General features: G+C 38.2%; 1 protein-coding gene across 2 annotated transcripts in view; it reads left to right on the plus strand.

The window, feature by feature from the left end:
* The window catches only part of kcnq4 (potassium voltage-gated channel, KQT-like subfamily, member 4), a 77,612-nt gene continuing 56,138 nt past the window's right edge, over positions 1–21,474 (plus strand). Inside the window, exons 1-2 of one of the 2 annotated variants that reach the window (XM_089123111.1) lie at positions 1–800; positions 1,224–1,514. In XM_089123111.1, coding sequence (XP_088979237.1) covers positions 1,249–1,514 — 266 coding nt within the window. In that variant the 5' untranslated portion in view covers positions 1–800; positions 1,224–1,248. Of the gene's footprint in view, positions 1,515–21,474 lie in introns of both variants that reach the window. The other variant, XM_039680654.2, reaches the window with a different exon arrangement.

Here is a 21,474-nt window from a genome sequence, read left to right on the forward strand (position 1 = left end):
CTCCGCGCAGCACGTGCAGGTTACGCACTCTCTCCGTCCACATCGTTGAGCGTCTTGGACTCTATAATATGTCACGGACTTTTGGGACAATCTTGAAATGACCGAACTACAGGCACGACTTTGAATTCATCTCACACGGACCCGCTCCGCTCCTCCCCAAAGAACCGAAATGAGCGTCGCGCGCCGGAGGGGGAAAACCGGGCATGTCGTTTACTTCTAAACATTTATGCCTTGTTCTTAGACAGTATTTGTCAGGAAACCTTGACTTATGGAATGCGTTCGGATTTTTTAGTGCTGCAGGGTGTGTTTTAAAACTTTTGAGTAGCCTAATTAATGCGCACGTTAGTGTCTCGCCATGAAGTGCTCATGTTCCAGTTACGATTTAAGATGAAAATTCAGCTGAAATATTCATATCAATGTGGAGTTATGGCGGTATGGACGTATCTTTGATTAGTAATAGCAACTCAAATTAACTAATAACATACAGACGCGCTCTATGAGGCTTTTCAAATGTATCACCTGAACACTTTTTGTTCACTTGCTGGTTATCACGAGTTAAAGGAATATGATATTTTTACGTTTAATTAGTAGCTAATTGTGTTACATGCCCTGATACAAATTTTGTATTATTTTTCTGATTAGCTACAGCAATCACGTTTGTTTTGAAAAATATTTGATAGTGTAAGTTTTGCTGTCTGCTTAATCAATTATCGGTTTAGCGATAAAAAAAACAAACAAACAAATAAACAATAGCGTCCAACGACGACATTATCGGGAACAGGAAACAAAAGTGTCTACAGGTAAATTAATACATTTTTTATTGTTGTTTTCACAAATTATAGAAAAGTTGTTGGCTATGTAATAGACATTAATTCTTAAGTATGATGTGTTGATACTGTTTTTCAAGATTAGTGAAGAATTAGAGAGAATGATGAGTTAATGATATTCTTTGCAACTAAACAGGCTATTTAAGAAACAACATTATTAAATTCACAGTTTAGAATGTTTTTAATAATGCATTCATTTAGATTATATACCCAATAATAAGCAAGTGTATGATAATAATTGAGCTATTATTGTGTAAAACATCAAAAATTGGTTCTGAATATCAACTGTAGGACACTTAATACAAATAATCATTATCGGTTGTTAAACTGTATCGGTCAATCTCTGCTGTATATGGTGCTCTAGTTTGCTTGTGTAAACACAATAATGTTGGGTAGTCCTTCCAATAACGGAGGCATTAGGATGCTGGCCCCCCCTGGATCCAACGATGACAGGCGGGTTGAGTTTGTGGCTCTCACGGCTGTTCATACGGAAAGAAGCGAACCGTCCAGCCCAGAGCGAGGACACCCGTCTCACCGCACCGGCTTACTGGGCACGCCACTGCCGGCGCCACCGGGCCCGAGGGCGACCCCTTCTGCCTCCAGTAAACGCTACAGAAAGTTACAGAACTGCCTGTACAACGTGCTCGAAAGACCCAGAGGATGGGCGTTCATTTATCACGCCTTCATGTAAGTCACACACATCAAACTGTTGGTTTTGAGATGCATGTTTTTTTTTTCACCAAGTCCAAAAATGAAACTTCTGTCATTAATTTTCTCGCTCCAAACCTGTAAGACTTTCATTCATCAATGAAATTGAGATATTTTTGATAAAATCTGAGAGCTTTCGGTCCCTCCATCGACAGCTAAGCAACTACCACTTTGATCGTAAAACTAATCCATTTGAGCGTTTTATTCAAAATGTTCTGAAGAGATGCGATCACTTTATATGATGAACAGATTGAATTTAGGCTTTTATTCACATATTAACATTCATCAACCCGCACATCAGTTGTGGAAAATGGAAGATCAACCATATTCGCTTGACGTGTGAGAACCAATGAGGTTCATTCTCGCATTACGCATCACAACTGAGCTTCGGCAAGGACCAATGAGGTTCATTCTCGTGTTACACATCACGTTTGAGCTTCTGCAAGAACCAATGAGGTTCATTCTCATGTTACGCATCATGTTTGAGCTTCTGCAAGAACCAATGAGGTTCATTCTTGTGTTACGCATCACGTTTGAGCTTCTGCAAGAACCAATGAGGTTTTTTCTCATGTTACACATCACGTTTGAGCTTCTGCAAGAACCAATGAGGTTCATTCTCATGTTACGCATCATGTTTGAGCTTCTGCAAGAACCAATGAGGTTCATTCTTGTGTTACGCATCATGTTTGAGCTTCTGCAAGAACCAACGAGGTTCATTCTCATGTTACGCATCATGTTTGAGCTTTTGCAAGAACCAATGAGGTTCATTCTCGTGTTACGCATCATGTTTGAGCTTCTGCAAGAACCAATGAGGTTCATTCTCGTGTTACGCATCACGTTTGAGCTTCTGCAAGAACCAACGAGGTTCATTCTCATGTTACGCATCATGTTTGAGCTTCTGCAAGAACCAATGAGGTTCATTCTCGTGTTACGCATCACGTTTGAGCTTCTGCAAGAACCAACGAGGTTCATTCTCATGTTACGCATCATGTTTGAGCTTTTGCAAGAACCAATGAGGTTCATTCTCGTGTTACGCATCATGTTTGAGCTTCTGCAAGAACCAATGAGGTTCATTCTCGTGTTACGCATCACGTTTGAGCTTCTGCAAGAACCAACGAGGTTCATTCTCATGTTACGCATCATGTTTGAGCTTCTGCAAGAACCAATGAGGTTCATTCTCGTGTTACGCATCATGTTTGAGCTTCTGCAAGAACCAATGAGGTTCATTCTTGCGTTACACATCACGTTTGAGCTTCTGCAAGAACCAATGAGGTTCATTCTCGTGTTACGCATCATGTTTGAGCTTCTGCATGAACCAATGAGGTTCATTTTCATGTTACGCATCACAATTGAGCTTTGGCAAGGACCAATGGGGTTCATTCTCGTGATGCGCATCCCGTTTGAGCTTCTGCAAGAACCAATGAGGTTAATTCTCGTGTTACGCATCATGTTTGAGCTTCTGCATGAACCAATGAGGTTCATTTTCATGTTACGCATCACAATTGAGCTTTGGCAAGGACCAATGGGGTTCATTCTCGTGATGCGCATCCCGTTTGAGCTTCTGCAAGAACCAATGAGGTTAATTCTCGTGTTACGCATCATGTTTGAGCTTCTGCAAGAACCAATGAGGTTCATTCTCGTGTTACGCATCATGTTTGAGCTTCTGCAAGAACCAATGAGGTTCATTCTCGTGTTACACATCATGTTTGAGCTTCTGCATGAACCAATGAGGTTCATTTTCGTGTTATGCATCACAATTGAGCTTCGGCAAGGACCAATGAGGTTAATTCTCGTGTTACGCATCACGTTTGAGCTTCTGCAAGAACCAATGAGGTTCATTCTCGTGTCACGCATCACAATTGAGCTTCGGCAAGGACCAATGAGGTTCATTCTTGTGTTACGCATCACGTTTGAGCTTCTGCAATAACAATGAGGTTCATTCTCGTGTTATACATCACATTTGAGCTTCTGCAATAACCAATGAGGTTTGTTCTCATGCATCAAGCAGGTTCGGTTGAGCATTTGTGTTCTGAAGATGAACAAAAGTCTTTGGAAAGACATGAGAGTGAGTAATTAATGACAGAATTTTAATTTTTGTACGAACTATCCCTTTAAGCTAAGCAAGAAGCATGTTGATAAATGACCTAAGAGAAACTGTTAATGACTGTAAAGTAATTTGCTCACTCAAATGGCCCACCTGCCATGAGCTCACCTGGAGGCAGTGACGCTCTCTAATTCTCAACAAGCTGAATCGGGATATTTTCCTATTAGGTGACCCTTCCAATAGACCATATCATTTCAACATCAGCCAAGATTGATTTTCATCTCTAACAATTGGATTAAATTCCCATGCTGCATTCTTTCAACAAATCAAGTTTGCTTGAATGGGAGAGCTCCGTTTGACATTTACAGATGCGTTGTATCCTTGGTTGAAACAGTATAATGCCTCGGGACGCTCCAGCACATTATTAAATGTTTTATTCATTGTTGCTGATTGTGTTGCCAACTAAAAGGGCCGAGTATGTAGAGCAAGTTCTCAGCCATACTAAGTGTGACATTTGTGTATTCAGAGTTAGTTATTAGCCCACTTGTCTTTAGTTGAGGGTCCCGGCTGGACCCTATTCTGAAATAATCCACTATGTCATTGTATATGACTGGTCAGAAGCTGTTTCCTGCGGGTAGGCACATCAGATAGGTTGTTAATGGATGTCTGTGACTGTGACTAATTTCAGGATGCCACAAAAAACACATGTGTGTGATTTCTTTTAAATTAATGTGTGTATCAGTGTGACATTCAGATGCATTTCTTTTCTGTAGTGTGATTTCTTTTTAAGAAGGCATTTTTGACCATTACAGTACATTGTTTTCATCCTCTCAATCAATGAGTAATAAATCCATAGTGAGAGCCATTAAAGCGGAGAGATAGACATCAGCTCCACTGCCTTACAGTTTGAGAGCAGAAGAGAGCTTATCAGAGTCTCTCATACCTCCGCCTGTCACTCATCTCCCTCACTCCAAAGCACAACACAGGCCAAATCATCTCCTAATGAGTGCTTTTTAATTCAAGCCCGATCCAATTACACATTCCAAAAATAACTCGTAATCACAGAATGTTAGGGAAAACATTTTTTAAAGGGACTGTTCACCCAAAAAGGAAAATTCTGTCATCATTTACGCACAGAAGATTATATTTTAAAGAATGTTGGTTACCAAACAGTTGTTGACTTCCGTAGTATGAAAGTAAATACTATGGAAGTCAATGGGGCCCATCAACTGTTTGGTTACCAACATTCTTCAAAATATCATCTTCTGTGAGTAGATGATGACAGAATTTTCATTTTTTGGGTGAACTGTCCCTTTAAAGCTAAAAATAAAAAAATAAAAAATCACATTTACGATTGAAACATATGAAGAGTTCAGATGCAAAAGCCTCTAAGTGCCATTTGAAATTTTCTTCTAGAATGATAATTTTTTATCAAGCTTGTATATTTAAGTTCAGTAATTTCACTTAAATTGCGATGAAGATTACCTATTAATTGTAATTTAAGTGAAATTACTGAACTTAAATATACAAGCTTGATAAAAATTATCATTCTAGAAGAAAATTTCAAATGGCACTTAGAGGCTTTTGCATCTGAACTCTTCATATGGAAGTTTGTTTCCGCCACTTAAAGGGTTAGTTCACCCAAAAATGAAAATTAAGTCATTAATTACTCACCCCCATGCTGTAGCCGAGAATACTTTTTGTGCGAAAAAACAAACAAAAATAACGAGTTTATTCGACTATTCCTTTTCTTCCTTGTAGGCCAGAAACGAGACTTCCTCAGATTTCCACGTATGCATGCGCGAGAACTGATCTGAAGTAGTTGAAAAAGATCGCAATTCTCGCGCATGCGTCGTGGAAATCTAAGGAAGTCTCGTTTCTGGCCTACAAGGAAGAAAAGGAATAGTCGAATAAACTCGTTATTTTTGTTTGTTTTTTCGCACAAAAAGTATTCTCGTCGCTTGATAAACATATAGTTGAGCCACGGTAGTCACTTGGGATATTTAAACATTTTCTTCATTGACTTTCTGGGCCGTCAAGAGGCAGTCCCTTAGGCAGCCAATGTGGTAGTTATACAGCTCTCAAAATTAATCAAAAATATCTTCATTTGTGTTCCGAAGACGAACGAAGGTCTTACGGGGTTGGTACAGCATGGGGGTGAGTAATTAATGACTTAATTTTCATTTTTGGGTGAACTAACCCTTTAAAGGGACACCAGGCAGTAATGCTGTTTTTGTCAAACAGCGACTCCTAGAGTAACTGTGGAGTACTTGTTTTTAACGTTACTGTCGTAAATACCACTCACGGAGAGCGTGACGTGTTACATAGTATACAATAGTACATTGTGTTTAATTTGTCGTTTAATGAGATCTAATATATGTTGTTAGTGGTGAGAATTTTCACGTGATTAAATACATATCCCCATGAACTATAATGGTCCAGAGGAAGAACTTTTGCCATGTGTGTCACAGGTTCTGGGTTTTTCTAATCCCTACTAATAGTATAGTTTATTTTCGGTTGTATTAGTGGCTGTATTTCAAGCAGGGACATGTTTTTTGTGCATTGGGTTTTGTGATTTCACCATAATGAGTCTCTCAGTCCCCGCAACGGATTGAGCGCGCGTTCTTTTGAAGACAGTGCGCGTCACAACAGAACACTGAATCCACTGAAACTGATCGCAGCGGCAACGCGCTTTGGTCACTTGATTTCAAAAACAACACATTTCAGATCGCCTCTTATTTAACAAACGAACTAAATGAATCTACTATAGAGTTACCTGGAGATGTTTTATTTGTTTGTATTGGTACATCCGTGCTGCGAGATGTTTCAATAGGGATATATCACACCCGCGCCTATGCTCGTGTCTGACTTCTCACTCGGTCAGTCTGCTGTTTCCTCTTTCTCTGTTTCTCTGACAATGCTTTCCTAGCTTTCTGTATCTTATATGCCGGCTCAGCCATGACGATAGTGTGACAAACTCCATCCTTCTCGACCTTGTTCCTGGATATGTGTAGTGTTGCCGCAAACTGGAATATGTTACATCGCGAGAGCTGATATCACGCTAAAATTCCTGATCCTGAGGCCGGCGGCTTGCCACACCGAAGTTGCAAGTGAGATTTTTCCGCTCACAGGCACCAGGGGGGGTCGAGACGCCCATTATTCAACCCGAAAGTAGTCATATAACCATTTCAATAACTCTGAAGCTGTTAAATTAAGCTAAACTTTTTAAAAAAAAGTAACTTTTTATCTTAAAATTCTGACTTTATTTCTCAGAAATTTCTTAGTCTATGTGGTGTCTGACTTTATTTTTCAGTCTATGTGGTGTTTTTAATATGCTTTAAGACCAACCATGTGCAAATTCACAAGTCAACACCATTGCCGAGTATTTTTTTTTTCTTCTTAAAACTGCAGTCTCAAAAACAGGCTTTAAAATCGCTGGTGTTTCTGACATCACAAATTACCTTGCAACCAATCAGATCAACAAGCAATCATCAATGAGTGGATTTCTGAGCTGCTGTGAGTGAGTGAGTGGAGGCGGGGATCATTTACATATTTATAGAACTGATACACTAAATGAGACAATGGAGTTGCATTCGCTATTCTAAGGCATGAAGATTTTTTTTCAAGGAAAAAAACGTTTAAATATGCAATTTTGGAATAATATTGACAACAGACCGTTGAATAATTAGAAAAATAATGCACACCCGAGGTGGTAATGTGGTCACGACGCGAAGTGAAGTTTTGTGCAAGTCAATTATTCCACTTATACTACAGTTACCACACCTCAAAACATTGATCAGATGATGCATTTCAAGACGTTTGTCAAGTTTTTGTCAGTAAAACACTCTTGTGCGTTAGGCTAATTTCTTACGCCTATAATCCTCCGTTGCTAATTCCAAAATGTCATTTTAGAGTTAGTAACGGAGGTTTGAGCCACTGATAGCAGCAGACTAATGAATGATGGGGGACACACTTACAATTCGCTGAAATATTCGAAGACCGACTGTTTCCATCGACTGTAGCAGGTCTTACTAAACACCAACTGTGTGAACACAGACTGAATAGCGCTGAACAAGCCTTTGGGCATGATCAGTCATAAGTATCAAATTACATTCATAACTGTCTTAGTTGGCCTATGTGTGTCCCGGCTTTATGCAGCTATTAATGCAGTTATTAGAGAGAGATGTTGAGATAATGAGATAATGAGACAGAAAAGCATGTGCGTTAATATTATTATTTATTCATTAATTCAATTCATTTTAATTCATTCATTCATTGTTGTTTTCTATAATTGACAGTAGATAACCCAATAAATAAAACACACAAAGCCGTTTTAACAAGGAGGCCTATCAATAATTATTTGTTTGTTATATTATCTGGAATAATTAAGAAAATCCATGCTGCAGGACTTTCAATTTATTTATATAGCCTATTCAGTTTAATTTTCTATTTAGCCTATTTCTTTATTTATTAAAATTAGTCTGTATGTGTCCATTGATTGTGAAGTTAGACATCGAAAATTGCAGATCAAGCGCATGGGGCTGCATGTTTTTTCTTGTTATGAATTGTATCCTATTTTCCGTTATTACAGTTAACTGCGCGCAGTGATCTGGAACTGTGATGCGGTCAAACCTGCCTGAAACCTACTTTAGCCGTGCGTTTCCCTAAAAAATAATTGCACACCTTTAGAACGTTCTCAACCAATCAGAATTCAACAAGCATTCAACAGCCCTGTAGTACAAGTATTTGAAATGAACATGATCTCTTAATGTCTAGTGACATATCAGGGCCATTTTATGATTATTTGAAATAAATTTCTTACATACAGCTCCTTTAAGACATTACATTAAAATAATATGGTATAAGAAATACCAGTTTACAATATCAAGCAGCATAACCTGTAGTATTTTCAAATTTCCATGCTCATATCCCCCTGAGACGAGAGATTTATGCATTTTTTTATCTGGAAAAAATCCTCAGATGGCGCAAAAATCGCCATTTTGCGTCACCTGAGGATTTTTTGGCCAGAGACTAAAGACTACAGTCAATAGTAGGGTCTGTCCTGCATGTTCTCAACCCGGCCATAGAGGGTGGATCTCACTCACAGAATGAACACAGTGTCGGCCATCTTTTTTGGAAGCTAAGCTAGCAGGCTCTTGTTCTGTGGAGAAAGCTGAGTAGTAACTTTAAGGGGTTACCGTCCTCTTTCTCCTGGACATGTCCGGCCGTCGATGTCCGGGATTCAGCTTTTGCTTTCTGCAGTCACCATTCATTGTTTACATGCACGGCTTTTGATTCAGTCTAACTGAATTCAATCCGATTGGTGAATCTGAACGTAGTGTTTACATGAACGCTAAACAAGTGATCGGTTGATGTGTGTTTTAACATTGTTAAGAATATTCCCGCTCCTCCGTGAGAGATACGAGACCGGTGCGTCTCACAGGTGTTGCTCATCAGTAATCACGCCACTGACCTCACACCGTTCTTCCGCGGGCCTCACTCGTCCCGCTCGCCACAGTAAACATGATGAATGGCGACTGTAGAACGCAAAAGCCGAATCCCGGACATTTTGGCCGTTCTCAAAACAGATTTTCGGGCAGATTCATCATGGAGACTCAGTAGTAGCTTAGACTGTTGTTTAACTACTGCGCTCTTTTACCGGTAGGCGTGGCCTCCTAGGGCAGCGAACCAGGTGCATTCTGGGAGTTGTTGTCTTTCTCGCACATAAGCCAAAAATATGTTTTCTGGCTTTTCTCAGTCTAGAAAGCTGCAAATTCAAATATTTCTTCTACATAAATGACCCATTTTAAATACACATTCATCTTTCCAGAGGTGAAGTATCCTTTTAAGAATGCTTTCTGAATCCGAATCCAGAAATGTTTTAAGTACATAAATATGGTCAATTCTGATTTCAAGTTGAGTTTAATTGACACGAAGGTCACCAAAGTTCCCTTAGACTAGTCTCAACAACTGCTTCTGTAAGAGTTACATCAAGTACCATTATGCCTATTCATATCATAGCCGTTAAATGTGTCGTGTCTCAACTTTGCTCTGCCTGATAGAAGACCCTTTCTTGCGTGTCTTGGCGTGTCTTACCTCAGTGTATTTTAAACAAGTGTAGCGGTCTCTAAACCATTGCCACCATTTGTTTACACCATCTATGCTGAGCAATCTCTCCCTCTTCCTGTCTCTCTTTCTCTCTCTCACACACACAAACACAGAGGACAGATATATAAGGTAATTTTAAAGGGGTTCTATTATAGTTTTTCAAATTTTCACCTTTCCTTAGTGTGTAATGTTGCTGTTTGAGCATGAACTCCCTGAAACACCTCCATTGCAGTCTTGAGTTTTCTTCCGGGAACAAACACCACAATATTCCTCTTTTAAATAATTCCCGCCCAAGGCATATGCAAAATAAAGGGGTGGGTCTGGTTGAGTAAATTAATAGTGTGTTGAAACTGGTGGTTATGGTAAGCAGTTGACCAATCACAACACACTGATCCAGCCGACCAATCAGAGCATATTGTGCTTTTCAGAAGGAGGAGCTTCATAGAGACAGGAACTAAACAGAGCTTTACTGGCAGACTGGGAAGAGAGGAGCTGCAACAATGGAGAAATATGTGGAAAAATAATGTGTTTTTTGAACCATTAAAGCATGAAAACCTATTCTGTTACAGCCTTAAAATAAAATCAAGACTGTAAAAGGGCATAATAGGTCTTCTACATGCATACAATACAATATACAGTTGTATATGTATATTGTATTATATACATATACATATACAATGTATATTGTATTATCTACATACAATATACAGTAAATTTACCATATTGGACATATCTACCAGGTCATAATGCCATCTCAATGGCCATATTTTTAGTTTTTCTTCAGGTTTATACATCAAATAGTACTCTTAATGGCGGGTATGTACTTTCTAGATGTCAACCAAATGGAAAGTGAATATTTTCCAAAATTATATTTTGTGTTTACAATATTTTTTACTGTATAAATGGGCCTTTATACATGGAAATATTTAGCAGCCTTTCAATTTTGGGGTGGTAGTTGGGGGTCCAAGACAAAAAAACAAACAAACAAACAAAACAACAACAACAACAAAAACGTTCTTATACAATATATTTATCCTGTGACACACAGGTTTGGCTCAACTACTTAAATTCAGAGAAAATGGTGTGTGAAAATTGGTAAATTCATCTCACTTTCGGTTTTGCCATAGTTATTTGCTTATAGGGAAGATTACCTAACAAACAAATGATTATTGTGTGATTTTATAGGTTTAGGAAACGATTGTATTTCTCAAAGGACATTACATATAAGTCTAAGATATCTTGAAACCGGATGCTTTGGAGTGACACAGTAAAAACTTAGATAAGCATTCTTAATAATTACATTGGCTCTCTTTCCAATGAATGAAGTGCAGTGAGGAGTTATTAACAGTACCTGGCTTGTCAAGGTTACAACTCTCATGTTTCAGACACGCAGTGTCTGATTCTCTGAGCAGTTTCTATTAGAGCCATGGGCATGTGGGTGATGTAAATCCTGCCAATGTATAGCATTAGATTCTCGATTGAACCATCCGAGAACAGGCATGCCTGGCACCAGTCTAACTAGATGTTGTCAGACCGGATGTGTGATCAACTAAATAACGTAAACTAAATGAAGTGGCACATTGATCATTAAATTGAGACTGCGATTAGGGGTGTATTGTCTTGATCATTTAATTAGCTCTGCTCTGTGAGGAAATGTGTTTCTCTCATGCTACCTTGTTTTTGGCACAAATGTTGTGAAGAGACACTCTTTCTCTCTCTAAAGCACAGCAGTTTGGGTTTTAAACACACCCTCTAAATCAGGGGTCTCAAACTCAAATTAACTGGGGGGCCGCTGGAGATAGAGTCTGGGCCGCATCAAGTATTCCAAAAAAAAAAAAAAAAGTATTTAAGTATTCCAAAAATGGAGCACAACTGATCCAATCTTCTCAATCTTTATTATTAACGTTTCTTCTGAACTGTTCCTCTGAATTTGAACATTCCTTTCTGTACATGATTGGTTCTTCATGAGCTGTCCTTCTGACAGTTGAAGTTCATTTTACAAACTTTCTTTGTCTTTTTCTTATACACAACATCTTTGTGATGATGGTCATATTTGCTTTTTATTTTCTTTATACAACACTATTATAGTGAATGTTTTTTTTTTCCCGAAAGGCACATTTCCTTTTATTATACTTAGATAAACAATTACTGCTTTTGAAATACAAATAATTCTTTCTACACATTTATAGTGTCTCAGGCAAATTACTGACTTTGCACATATCAAAGCAAACCTTCTTATCAACCTGTTGGACCAAGTTCATTACATGAACTAGTTCAAAGTTCAGTTCACAAATTTGAAAATGAACTAGTTCAGTTCATATTTCAAAAATGAACTAGTTCATAGTTCTTTTTTTCCATATGTTGCTGCTTGCTTCTTTTTTATTATTAGGCTATTATTATGGCCACAGCCCATATACAACCACAGATAACAATCATTTTATCGACGTGCAAAGTTTGCACAGACATGTAAGATTTTCCCATCCTCACCGACCTCATAAAACCCTTTTAAATGATCATACGACGCCTCCTCGCTCCTCGGTTCACAGCCACTGGAATGAACGAGTTCACTGTAACATTCATCAGGCAGTAACTAGCTACGTTCAGTTCACGTGCGCCCAAAATATGAACGAGTTCATGAACTATCGTTCATTGCACGCGTTCAGACTCAACACATATTACAAGCTCAAAATGATTATTCTCACATTGTATTTGAGCAGGGGTATCCAACACGTCGCTCGCGAGCTATCAGTAGCTGTGGCCTGATTTGGTGGTGGTAGCTCGCCTTGGGCCTGTTCACATATCGCGCTCATATATTTTGCACGCTCAAGTACGTTTCAAATGTAGGCGCTCATCAAACGCCCTGCGCGCTCATAATTGAAGCGACGCGCTCATTTTTTCCAGGCGCAGTATATTTGTACTTCGTGGTTGTCTATGACAACTATTGACAACAAACCCACCGTAAGCTGTCACGAGACTATATGGTAGCCCATAAGAGATACAAATAATAATAATAAAAAATTCGGCAAACGCAACGACGGGCCGCACCAACATTAAACTTTAATATCAAGTAGGGGGCCACACGGGCCGCGAGTTTGAGACCTCTGCTCTAAATGAAATACTAGGGAATGACGTGAGATGGTCAAGATTTCGACTAAAGCCTCAGCAGTGGAAAAGTTGTGTGTCTAAAGGATAATTGAGATGGGATGATTGGATTCGCTTTGTAACTGACGTGTTGAGTGTCTTTTATCTTAAAGTTGCCATTATGGAAAGTCTTACTCTTAAATGAGTAGTTCACTTTAAAAAAAACAACTTCTGCTGATAATTTACTCACCCCCATGTCATCCAAGATATCCATGTCATTCTTTTTTTTTCAGTCGAAAAGAAATTAAGGTTTTTGATGAAAACATTCCAGGATTTTTCTCCATATAATGGACTTCAATGGGAACCAAACAGTTCAAGGTCCAAAAGACAGTTTCAGTGCATTTAGAACATTTTTCCTGGTTACAAAGAACTGTATAGAACCTTTTAAGGGTTCCAAATATGTAGCGCTGACAGAACCTTTTAAGATTCTATATATAGAACCTTTTCTAAGAGTGAGATTAAGCCAGGATTAGGCCTTAGGGAAATTATTTTTTTATTTTTATTTTTCAAGTACCTAGAAAAAACATTGCTGATGTGCATCAATGAAACAAAACGAATTGTCTGTGAAACCGAGCATAATTGTGCTATAATCACAAACATTTCTATCAAAGATGGAATTAGATTAGTTAGAAAAGAAAATACATGTAATTTTGCTCTGTAACATTTACTAAGGTTGCCAAAGTAAAACAAAGATTCAGTCAAGAGTAAAATCACACATTACATAACATGCATTGTTCTGTCCACTCAGTTGTTTGAAAATGGAGCCATTAAACACAAGTCAGACAGAGAGGACACCTGCCGGTGTGACAATGAGCCATCGCTAGGACACGAGAGGAACCTTTGACACTGTTAGTTCTGCACAAATGCCTGGTAGCCTGTAAAACTTTTATGCATGGGACAGGCTTCTTTTTTTATCACTCTTGCACTCGCCCCAAATCAAGATGTCTTGTCAGAGGGAAAACTTACAAGCTATCAGAGTGTTAGAGATGGGGGTCAGAGGTGAACGTGTGTAACGCACATGGGCGGATGCCTGCGAGCAGCTGGAGTTTTAGCAGGCCGAAGCTGAACTTTGGTTGCATCCGTTTTCCATAGCACCACATATAGAAAATCACATGCTGTTTTCAAGCAAACACATGGGCAAAGGTTCTTAACTGTAATCAAAGGACTGTAAATCGAGTTGAACTGAAGAAGTGACTTCAACCTCAGCCTAGAAATGAGGAAATAATCCAACTCTCGTTTTGTTAGATGACTTCCGTTTTTATATCAATGGCTTTCTGTCTGTCTTGATTTTGTGTTTTTTGCTGCGTAATAGAAAAAAAAAAAAAAAAAACGCACATAGCCAAAAGCTGAGAGAACCAGAGGGAAAAGTGACCAGGCCTGCTTTTCTATCTCCATTAGGATTCAGTATGTTTTGCAGTTTTACCTATTCTTTAACTTCAAGTAGTCAGCCAGAAATAACAGCTTGTCCAGAATTGGTGTTCGGTCCCTCAAAGTGCTGTACGCTTGAGTTTGAATAAGTAAATATATATATAAAAAATTGCGCTCCCTCGGCACAAACGCATAGCCTCGCTCGCACGGTAGAACTGCGTGTGTAAGAAATGCTTTTGTGCTCGTAGTGCTGTTACGCTGTTCAATAATGCATTTTGGTGCTTTTAAAGAAATTACACAGCGATCATAAATCCAACAGGGATCAGACCCTCCTCCCGGGAAGGTCGTTGATTTTATTTTATTTTTTTCCATGGTGGCCGTGACCTTGTCGAGTCAAGCTGCAGTCCAAACGGGCCACCAAGATTTTTAAGGATGCCAGATTTGTAGTAAAGGGCCACTGACAAACATACAGGTTGAAAAAGAACGAAAGAAAGTTTGTTCTGTCCAGCTCTGGATGACAAGGCAGAGATTTAATGTGCTTTCAAACACTTTGACTTGAGTGGTTCCTTGAATTGTATTTTTAGTTTCTAGTCAAGAGTTTTTAGCGTTTTCTTGGGATGTTTTTGTGAGATTGTTTTGTTTTTGATTTATTTTGTTTTATTATCCGGTTACACTTTATTTCGATAGTCACTTTAGACGTTCTACTAATTATAAGTAACTTTTCAACTACAAACTAACTCTCATTAGAGTATTAGTATATTATAGTAGACTGTCAGTAGACTGTTTGCTTATAGTTAGGAGGTGTTAGGCTTTGTGTTAGGAGAATAAGTTTACTTGTTGTCGCCAACTTACTTGAATGTCTGTTGGGGGACCAACAAAATAAAGTGTTAACAGATATTAAGCTGACAGTCTACTAATACTCTAATGACAGTTAGTTGATATGTAGTTGAAAAGTTAATTATAGTTAGTAGAATGTCTAAAGTGGACAATCGAAATAAAATGTTACATATTATCCAACTCTATTCATGTCTATAGGACCTCAGTATTGCCCTGCCAGACTCTTTTAATTTCTTTAAAGGAGCATTTCACCCATTTTAACATTAATCTTTATTGAACGTTGATCATATATGTAGTCAAAATGTAAAATAATTTTTGAATTTGGTGCCCTCTTGACCGAGAAAAGACACAAAATAACCGAAGGGTGCATTTGTATGTAAGACAACAACTCCCACAATGCACCACATTGCACAGCTCCGCAAGCCACACCCACTAATCCGGAACAGCACAAACAGAGAAATCACTCTTACGTCTACAAGGCTAATGTTAGCTGCCACCAGAGTTTGAAATTCATTTCACGCAAAATTTCTTGTTAGTTGGCTGTGACGAGCAGGAACAAATTACGATTTTTACGTCATAATAAGCAGGAAGTAAAAACACTTAAATCCTTATTTTTCCCATCTCAGGGAATAAACCATGACCATTCAAAAATATGACTGGGTTTCAAAAGATACAAAGCTTAATGCAAATGGGTGATGTGTCCCTTTAAATAGATTTCTATCCATTGTTTCTTATTTTCCTCATCGTGCATTTTTACAGTTTCTATGCGTCCGGATTCCAGTAAATAAATATCTGACTTTTACAACACGAGCTTATGAGAGCATGCAATCCTCATTATTTATAGATGAAGGATTGAGATGGATGCAACTTTCACAGTACAGTTCCTTTGCACAAATCAGATGAACTACAATCTGCCTGAGATGGATGTTATCCAGACTGGAAGTTAGGCTATTGGACTGAATGCTTGTATTGCTTCAGGACCAATATTTTATATTGTTAAATCATGTGGTGATTCATCACAGTAGCAGAATTGTTCATTGAATTGAACTTTTTGCTCAGCATATTCATTTAACCTGCTTGTGACTGCAGTGTTGCTTGTTTCCCATTAGCCAGCTTTATTGGTTAGCGTCAGTGGAGTGTTAATTCTGCCCCATTAAAAACACCCAGTATTTATTTATCACTATCCGTTCCATAATATGCTCCAGCAGTGTATTATCTCTTTTTCTCACACCACCTTTAATTTACACTCAAGCCCTCTCATGCTCATACTTACATCCATCGCCGTGCATGTCCACTTATTTGACTAGTGGTATAAGGTGAATTAGGTGGAAGAAGAGGAAATTGCTTTTGAGTCTTTCTGCCAAGTGCTATATTGTTGAAGGCACATTTATGATTGATTATTGAGTACTTGAGTGGGTGGACTATGAGTGGACTATGGCTTCGGGCTTTTGGCCTCAGTCTCAAAAGTTTCACGTTGCCTGTTTGGTTGTTGCTTTTTCTATTTTGTTGAATTTTGAATTTTTTTTTTATTAGTTTAATTTTGTGTTTTGTTGAATTGTTTTTGTTTTAGTTCATTTATTTATTTTTTTTGTTTAATTTAATTTTATATTATTTTTAATTTGTTTCATTTTTTTGTCATGTTTTTTTCATTTAAAAGCTTCTTTTGGTTTATTTCAGTTTTTATTTTTGATGTTTATTTTTGTTGTTTTGTTTTGTTTTACATGTTTCATCCAACTGAAGTTTTTGTTTTTATTTCAATGAAGTTCATTTAATGTTTGTGTTTTGTTGTATCGTTTGTTTTGCTTTGATTCCAGTTATGAGTTCCATATGATTTTTTTGTTTTGTCATGTTTTTTTTATATTATTCTTTCCTATGTTTTATTTTAGTTTCATTTCATCCTCTTACAAAACATCTGACTCCGAGCTAGGCTCTTTGCGCTGGTGTGGTTCTTTCCCCAGTAAGGAGCGTAGGCTGTTACTCAGCAGATTGGGTTAAATGAGGCGTGTGGAGGGAATGCTCTCTTTATCTGCATTAGTTCACATTGTTTATTAAGGCTTTGAGTGACTTCATTATGTTTCATCCTCAGAGGAACTAAGATTACTGCTCCAATGAAAGATGTGCTTATTTCTCAGTTTTATTTTCTTCCATGAAAAAAAATGAGATTATCATCACACTAATTAGATTTTATTAGAACAGAGGAGGTGATTATGCAGGAATCACTCTCTCGGCCTTCAGATATCTGGGTGGTGTGCTACTGTAGTCTGGTACACACTCAGGAAATGTGAGAGGAAGTTTGCCATTTCCACTCAAGACCAAACGTGGGGAGTTTTGTTGAATTATTTGACCTGCCTCTTTCAGTGAATCTCCTTCTCACAGTCACTCCACATCTTTGAATGATGGGAAGCGAGTGCTATAAACTGATGTCTCATTCAGTACCCTGTCACATTCTGGACATGGCAGCGCATCCTGTTGGCTTTACTCAGGATCCTGATAAATGTATACCAGGGGAAGGTTCATGTGTGTGGAGAGAGAGATAGAGTTTTTATTTCATTTTGTGTATCCATGCTATGGCAGCTGATAACACCCAATTTTTAATGATGATCGACAAACAGACCAAAAATAATATGATCTTAATCTTACAATCGCTAAGTTTGTATATGGTAACATGAAATAACAATATAATGTTAATTTACACTTAAAATACCACTCAAAAGTTTTTGAAAGTAGTCTCTTGTACTAACCAAGTCTGCATTTATTTTGTTAAAAATATAAGGTTACACTTAATTTAGTCCACTTTAGACATTTTAATAACTACATATAGTTATTAATGACTATATATATATATATATATATATATATATATATATATATATATATATGTGTATATATATATATATATATATCACACTAAATCACTATATATTACTTTTACCCAAAATTGAGTTATAATAACACAGCATTTTTTTGAGTGTATAATATCTGCTTTTAATAACTCTTAATAACTTTTTATTTTGATGCTCCTCAAAAGACATTATACTGACTTGAAGAAACTTTGTTACATGTCAACTTATTCTACTAAGCCAAACGGTCTACTCTAATGAGAGTTAGTTGACATTAAGTTGTACATTTACATATAGTTAGTATGTCTGAAGTGGACTATCGAAATAAGGCATAACATAATATGTAAAATATAATAGCAAAACAATATTATTAGAAATTAAAACAACTGTTTTCTATTTTAATATATTTTAAAATGTAATTTATTCCTGTGATACAAAGCTGAATTGACAGGATAATTGCTCCAGTTTTCAGTGTCACATGATCCTTCAGTTTTCTTTCTTCCATCAAACACATCGCTTTTCAACTTTCAATGAAACAAAGCTCATGTACTACAACTCTCAAATCTCATTAATGTTAATGCTTGTTCAAATACATGATGTCATGCCAGGTTTAACATCAGTGCTGGAAAACTTCATTGGTCTTCCAAAATTGAATCTGCATGTTAAAATGAAATAAAGATAAAAAATAAGTGAAATAGGCATAAGAGCCGTTGCAGTAAAAGTCAGTGTGATGCGGTGGTTCGTCCTTGTGACAGAGCGCTGGAAAAGAAGTTCTGATGCGCTGTATTAATTTCTCCTTTCGGGGCAGAAATGTTTCCCATGAGACGACCTGTCTCTCCCAGGATGAGGCGCAGCGGGTTTTAAGTTTCCAGGATAATGACGAACAGGAGCTTGGACCGTTCTCCAGCTGATAGTCTAGTGTTCGCACTGTAAATTACAAACGCTGACTCAGGGTTAAGATTGTGTGCATTCTGCGATTTGTTAGTGTTCATTTTCCCAATGAATCACAGTGATTAATTGCCATGTTAATCTAGCAAGTGAATAAATGCCAGTCAAATCATTGCTTGCACAAATTCGGCCTTGCTTAACACAGATTTCCTGGAGGGAGTAAATAGTAAGGCACCCATGTGTGATCTCAAAACGCTTTATTTGTGCAACCTTCGTCATGTTTACCAAGTGAGGAATGCAATAACACTAGATTTATTGACGATATTCAGTATCCATCGGAATCTGTGATTCACAACATCCCCTCCCGTAGAGAGCAGATGGTGACCTTCGTTTAAAGGGATAGTTCACTTTGAAATTAATTTTTGGTATGTTTTAGATTACCTCAAGGGCATCCAAGATGTTGGTGTTTTTGTTTCCGCAGTAGTTTAAATTTTGATATTTTTTAGGTTAAATCGTTCTTGTCTGTCAGTCATATAATGGAGGTATATGGTCACCACCTCAAAGAGCATGCACAGAGAAGTCCAAATTAAACATGATTTAATGACTCATAAATGTAAGTACACATTGATGGCCTAAGACACGAAACAAGCGGTTTGTGTGAGAAAACGAACAGTATTTAAATCGTTTTTACCTCTTGTAACCACAGCCACAAAGCGCCCGCGCCCTCAGATCACTTGGACGTGGCTGTGATTACAATAGGTAAAAACGATATAAATACTGTTCGTTTTCTCACACAAACCGCTCGTTTCATGTCTTAGGCCATCAATGTGAAATTACATTTACTAGTCATTAAATCATGTTAAATCTGGTCTTCTCTGTGCATGCTCTTTGAGGTGGTGACCATAGACCTGCATTATATGACTGACAGACAGGAACGGTTTGACCTAAAAATATCAAAATTGAAAATACTGCGGAAAAAAAGACACCTACATCTTGGATGCCCTTGAGGTAATCTAAAAAATACCAAAATTTATTTTCAAATTGAACTATCCCTTTAAAAGCAGCGAGAGACGGGAAGACCAAAGGCCCAAAACTGCACATCCGCCATAGCGTGTAACATGATCCACACCAGTGTTGAGACCCCGCCACCACCACCCTTAATCTGCTGTAATCTCTGTTTATTTAATGTTATTTTTACCAGGCTAGACTCTGAGTCTGACGTTTCTTGCAGGCCTTTGACTAAGGCTTATTTTAAGTGGACGTAACCATCTTACTGCACTCAAGCGGTTTTTAAAAGCACAGACATGAAAGTGTGAAGTGACAACATATCCAGAGCTGTAGTTCATCACCAGAGATCGAGGCATGATAGGGATGCTTCAGATACTTCAGCCTTTAGAACATTGCCTTTTGTAAGTATAGCCAAGAAACATCTCTAGCATTTGATCCTGCTTTCACAACACCTTAACAGTGAGTGTCTGTCCGTCGTTTGAAGTTTTCATTGTTGAGAGGTTTATGTTGTGGTCCTAGATTTACTTTGGGGGTTAAAATAAGTTTAGCCATTCCTCTTTTGCACTGGCATCATCAATTATATGCTCTACTATGTAAGAACGAGCCAAATATTGAGTCTGGTAATAAAGCAGAACAACTGAGAACAATTAGAAATAGTCCTCAGATGACATGTCTGCAATTTAAATAAAACAAATCTAGCGTTAATTGGATCTCAAACAGTTTCATTAAAAGTAGTTATTACTCCACCAGGTGCGAAACCAACATGGTTGAACGATACTTTGCGACAGTGGGTTTCGGGAAACAGTCGTGACTAGCTAGTTGATTGTTCCAACAATACATCGTACTATGGTAGTGAAGCAGTGAACTACGTTGTTGTACGGGAAACGCACCTCTGAAACGCAAGTATCAAGCACGAAGCGCAAGTAACTTTGTGGGCGGGTCTTAGGCGCTGATGCTATTTTACCGGCGGGATAAATGCCTCTTGCGCCCTTCGCAAGTTTAAAAGGGGTTGGTCAGGTGTGGTTTGGGCGTAACGTTAAATAAACCAATCAGAGGGTCATACAACATACCCTTTAAAAGCAGGCGTGCGCCAGGAGCGGTTCACAGCCCATGAGACCGACGTTCTTGTCAGGGCAGTGAAAGACGAGAGAAACCCACCCACATCAGCGTCGGTTAAACATTATATACATATGTGCCCACTATGGGGGAAACTGATCCGTCATTACTATAATTAGCCTGAAAAATTTGGGTAAATGTGTAAACTAGATTTAGGCCTACATTTTTTTCACATCTTCATGGACACCACAATGAATTCCCTCATTTGTTAATATTTTTCCTTGTTATAATGTATTATTTGCAAAAGTAAAAACTGCTGCATCTGTGTTGATGAGAGAATCAAAGTGTATTCGCATTGTGCACCCGCTACATTATGGCCAAGCATGTGCACTTAAAATAGCGTTATGAACAACCAACCCGGTCTCATCCCAAGACGTCATATAACTGACGTTTTGGGACATCTTTTGACTATACGTCAATATTCGCCTTTTTAGGGCCCCCTTAAACGTCGGTAGATGAGGCCTAACCCTAAACCTAACCCGTCACCTAACTGACGTTAAAGGTAAAGCGTCAGTTGTATGACGGCCCGGGATCGCCATCTACCGACGTTTAAGGGGGCCCTAAAAAGGCGGATATTGACGTATGGTCA

The sequence above is a fragment of the Pimephales promelas genome, chromosome 18, assembly GCF_988280905.1.
Source record: "Pimephales promelas chromosome 18, fPimPro1.hap1.1, whole genome shotgun sequence".
Taxonomy (NCBI): Eukaryota; Metazoa; Chordata; class Actinopteri; order Cypriniformes; family Leuciscidae; genus Pimephales; species Pimephales promelas.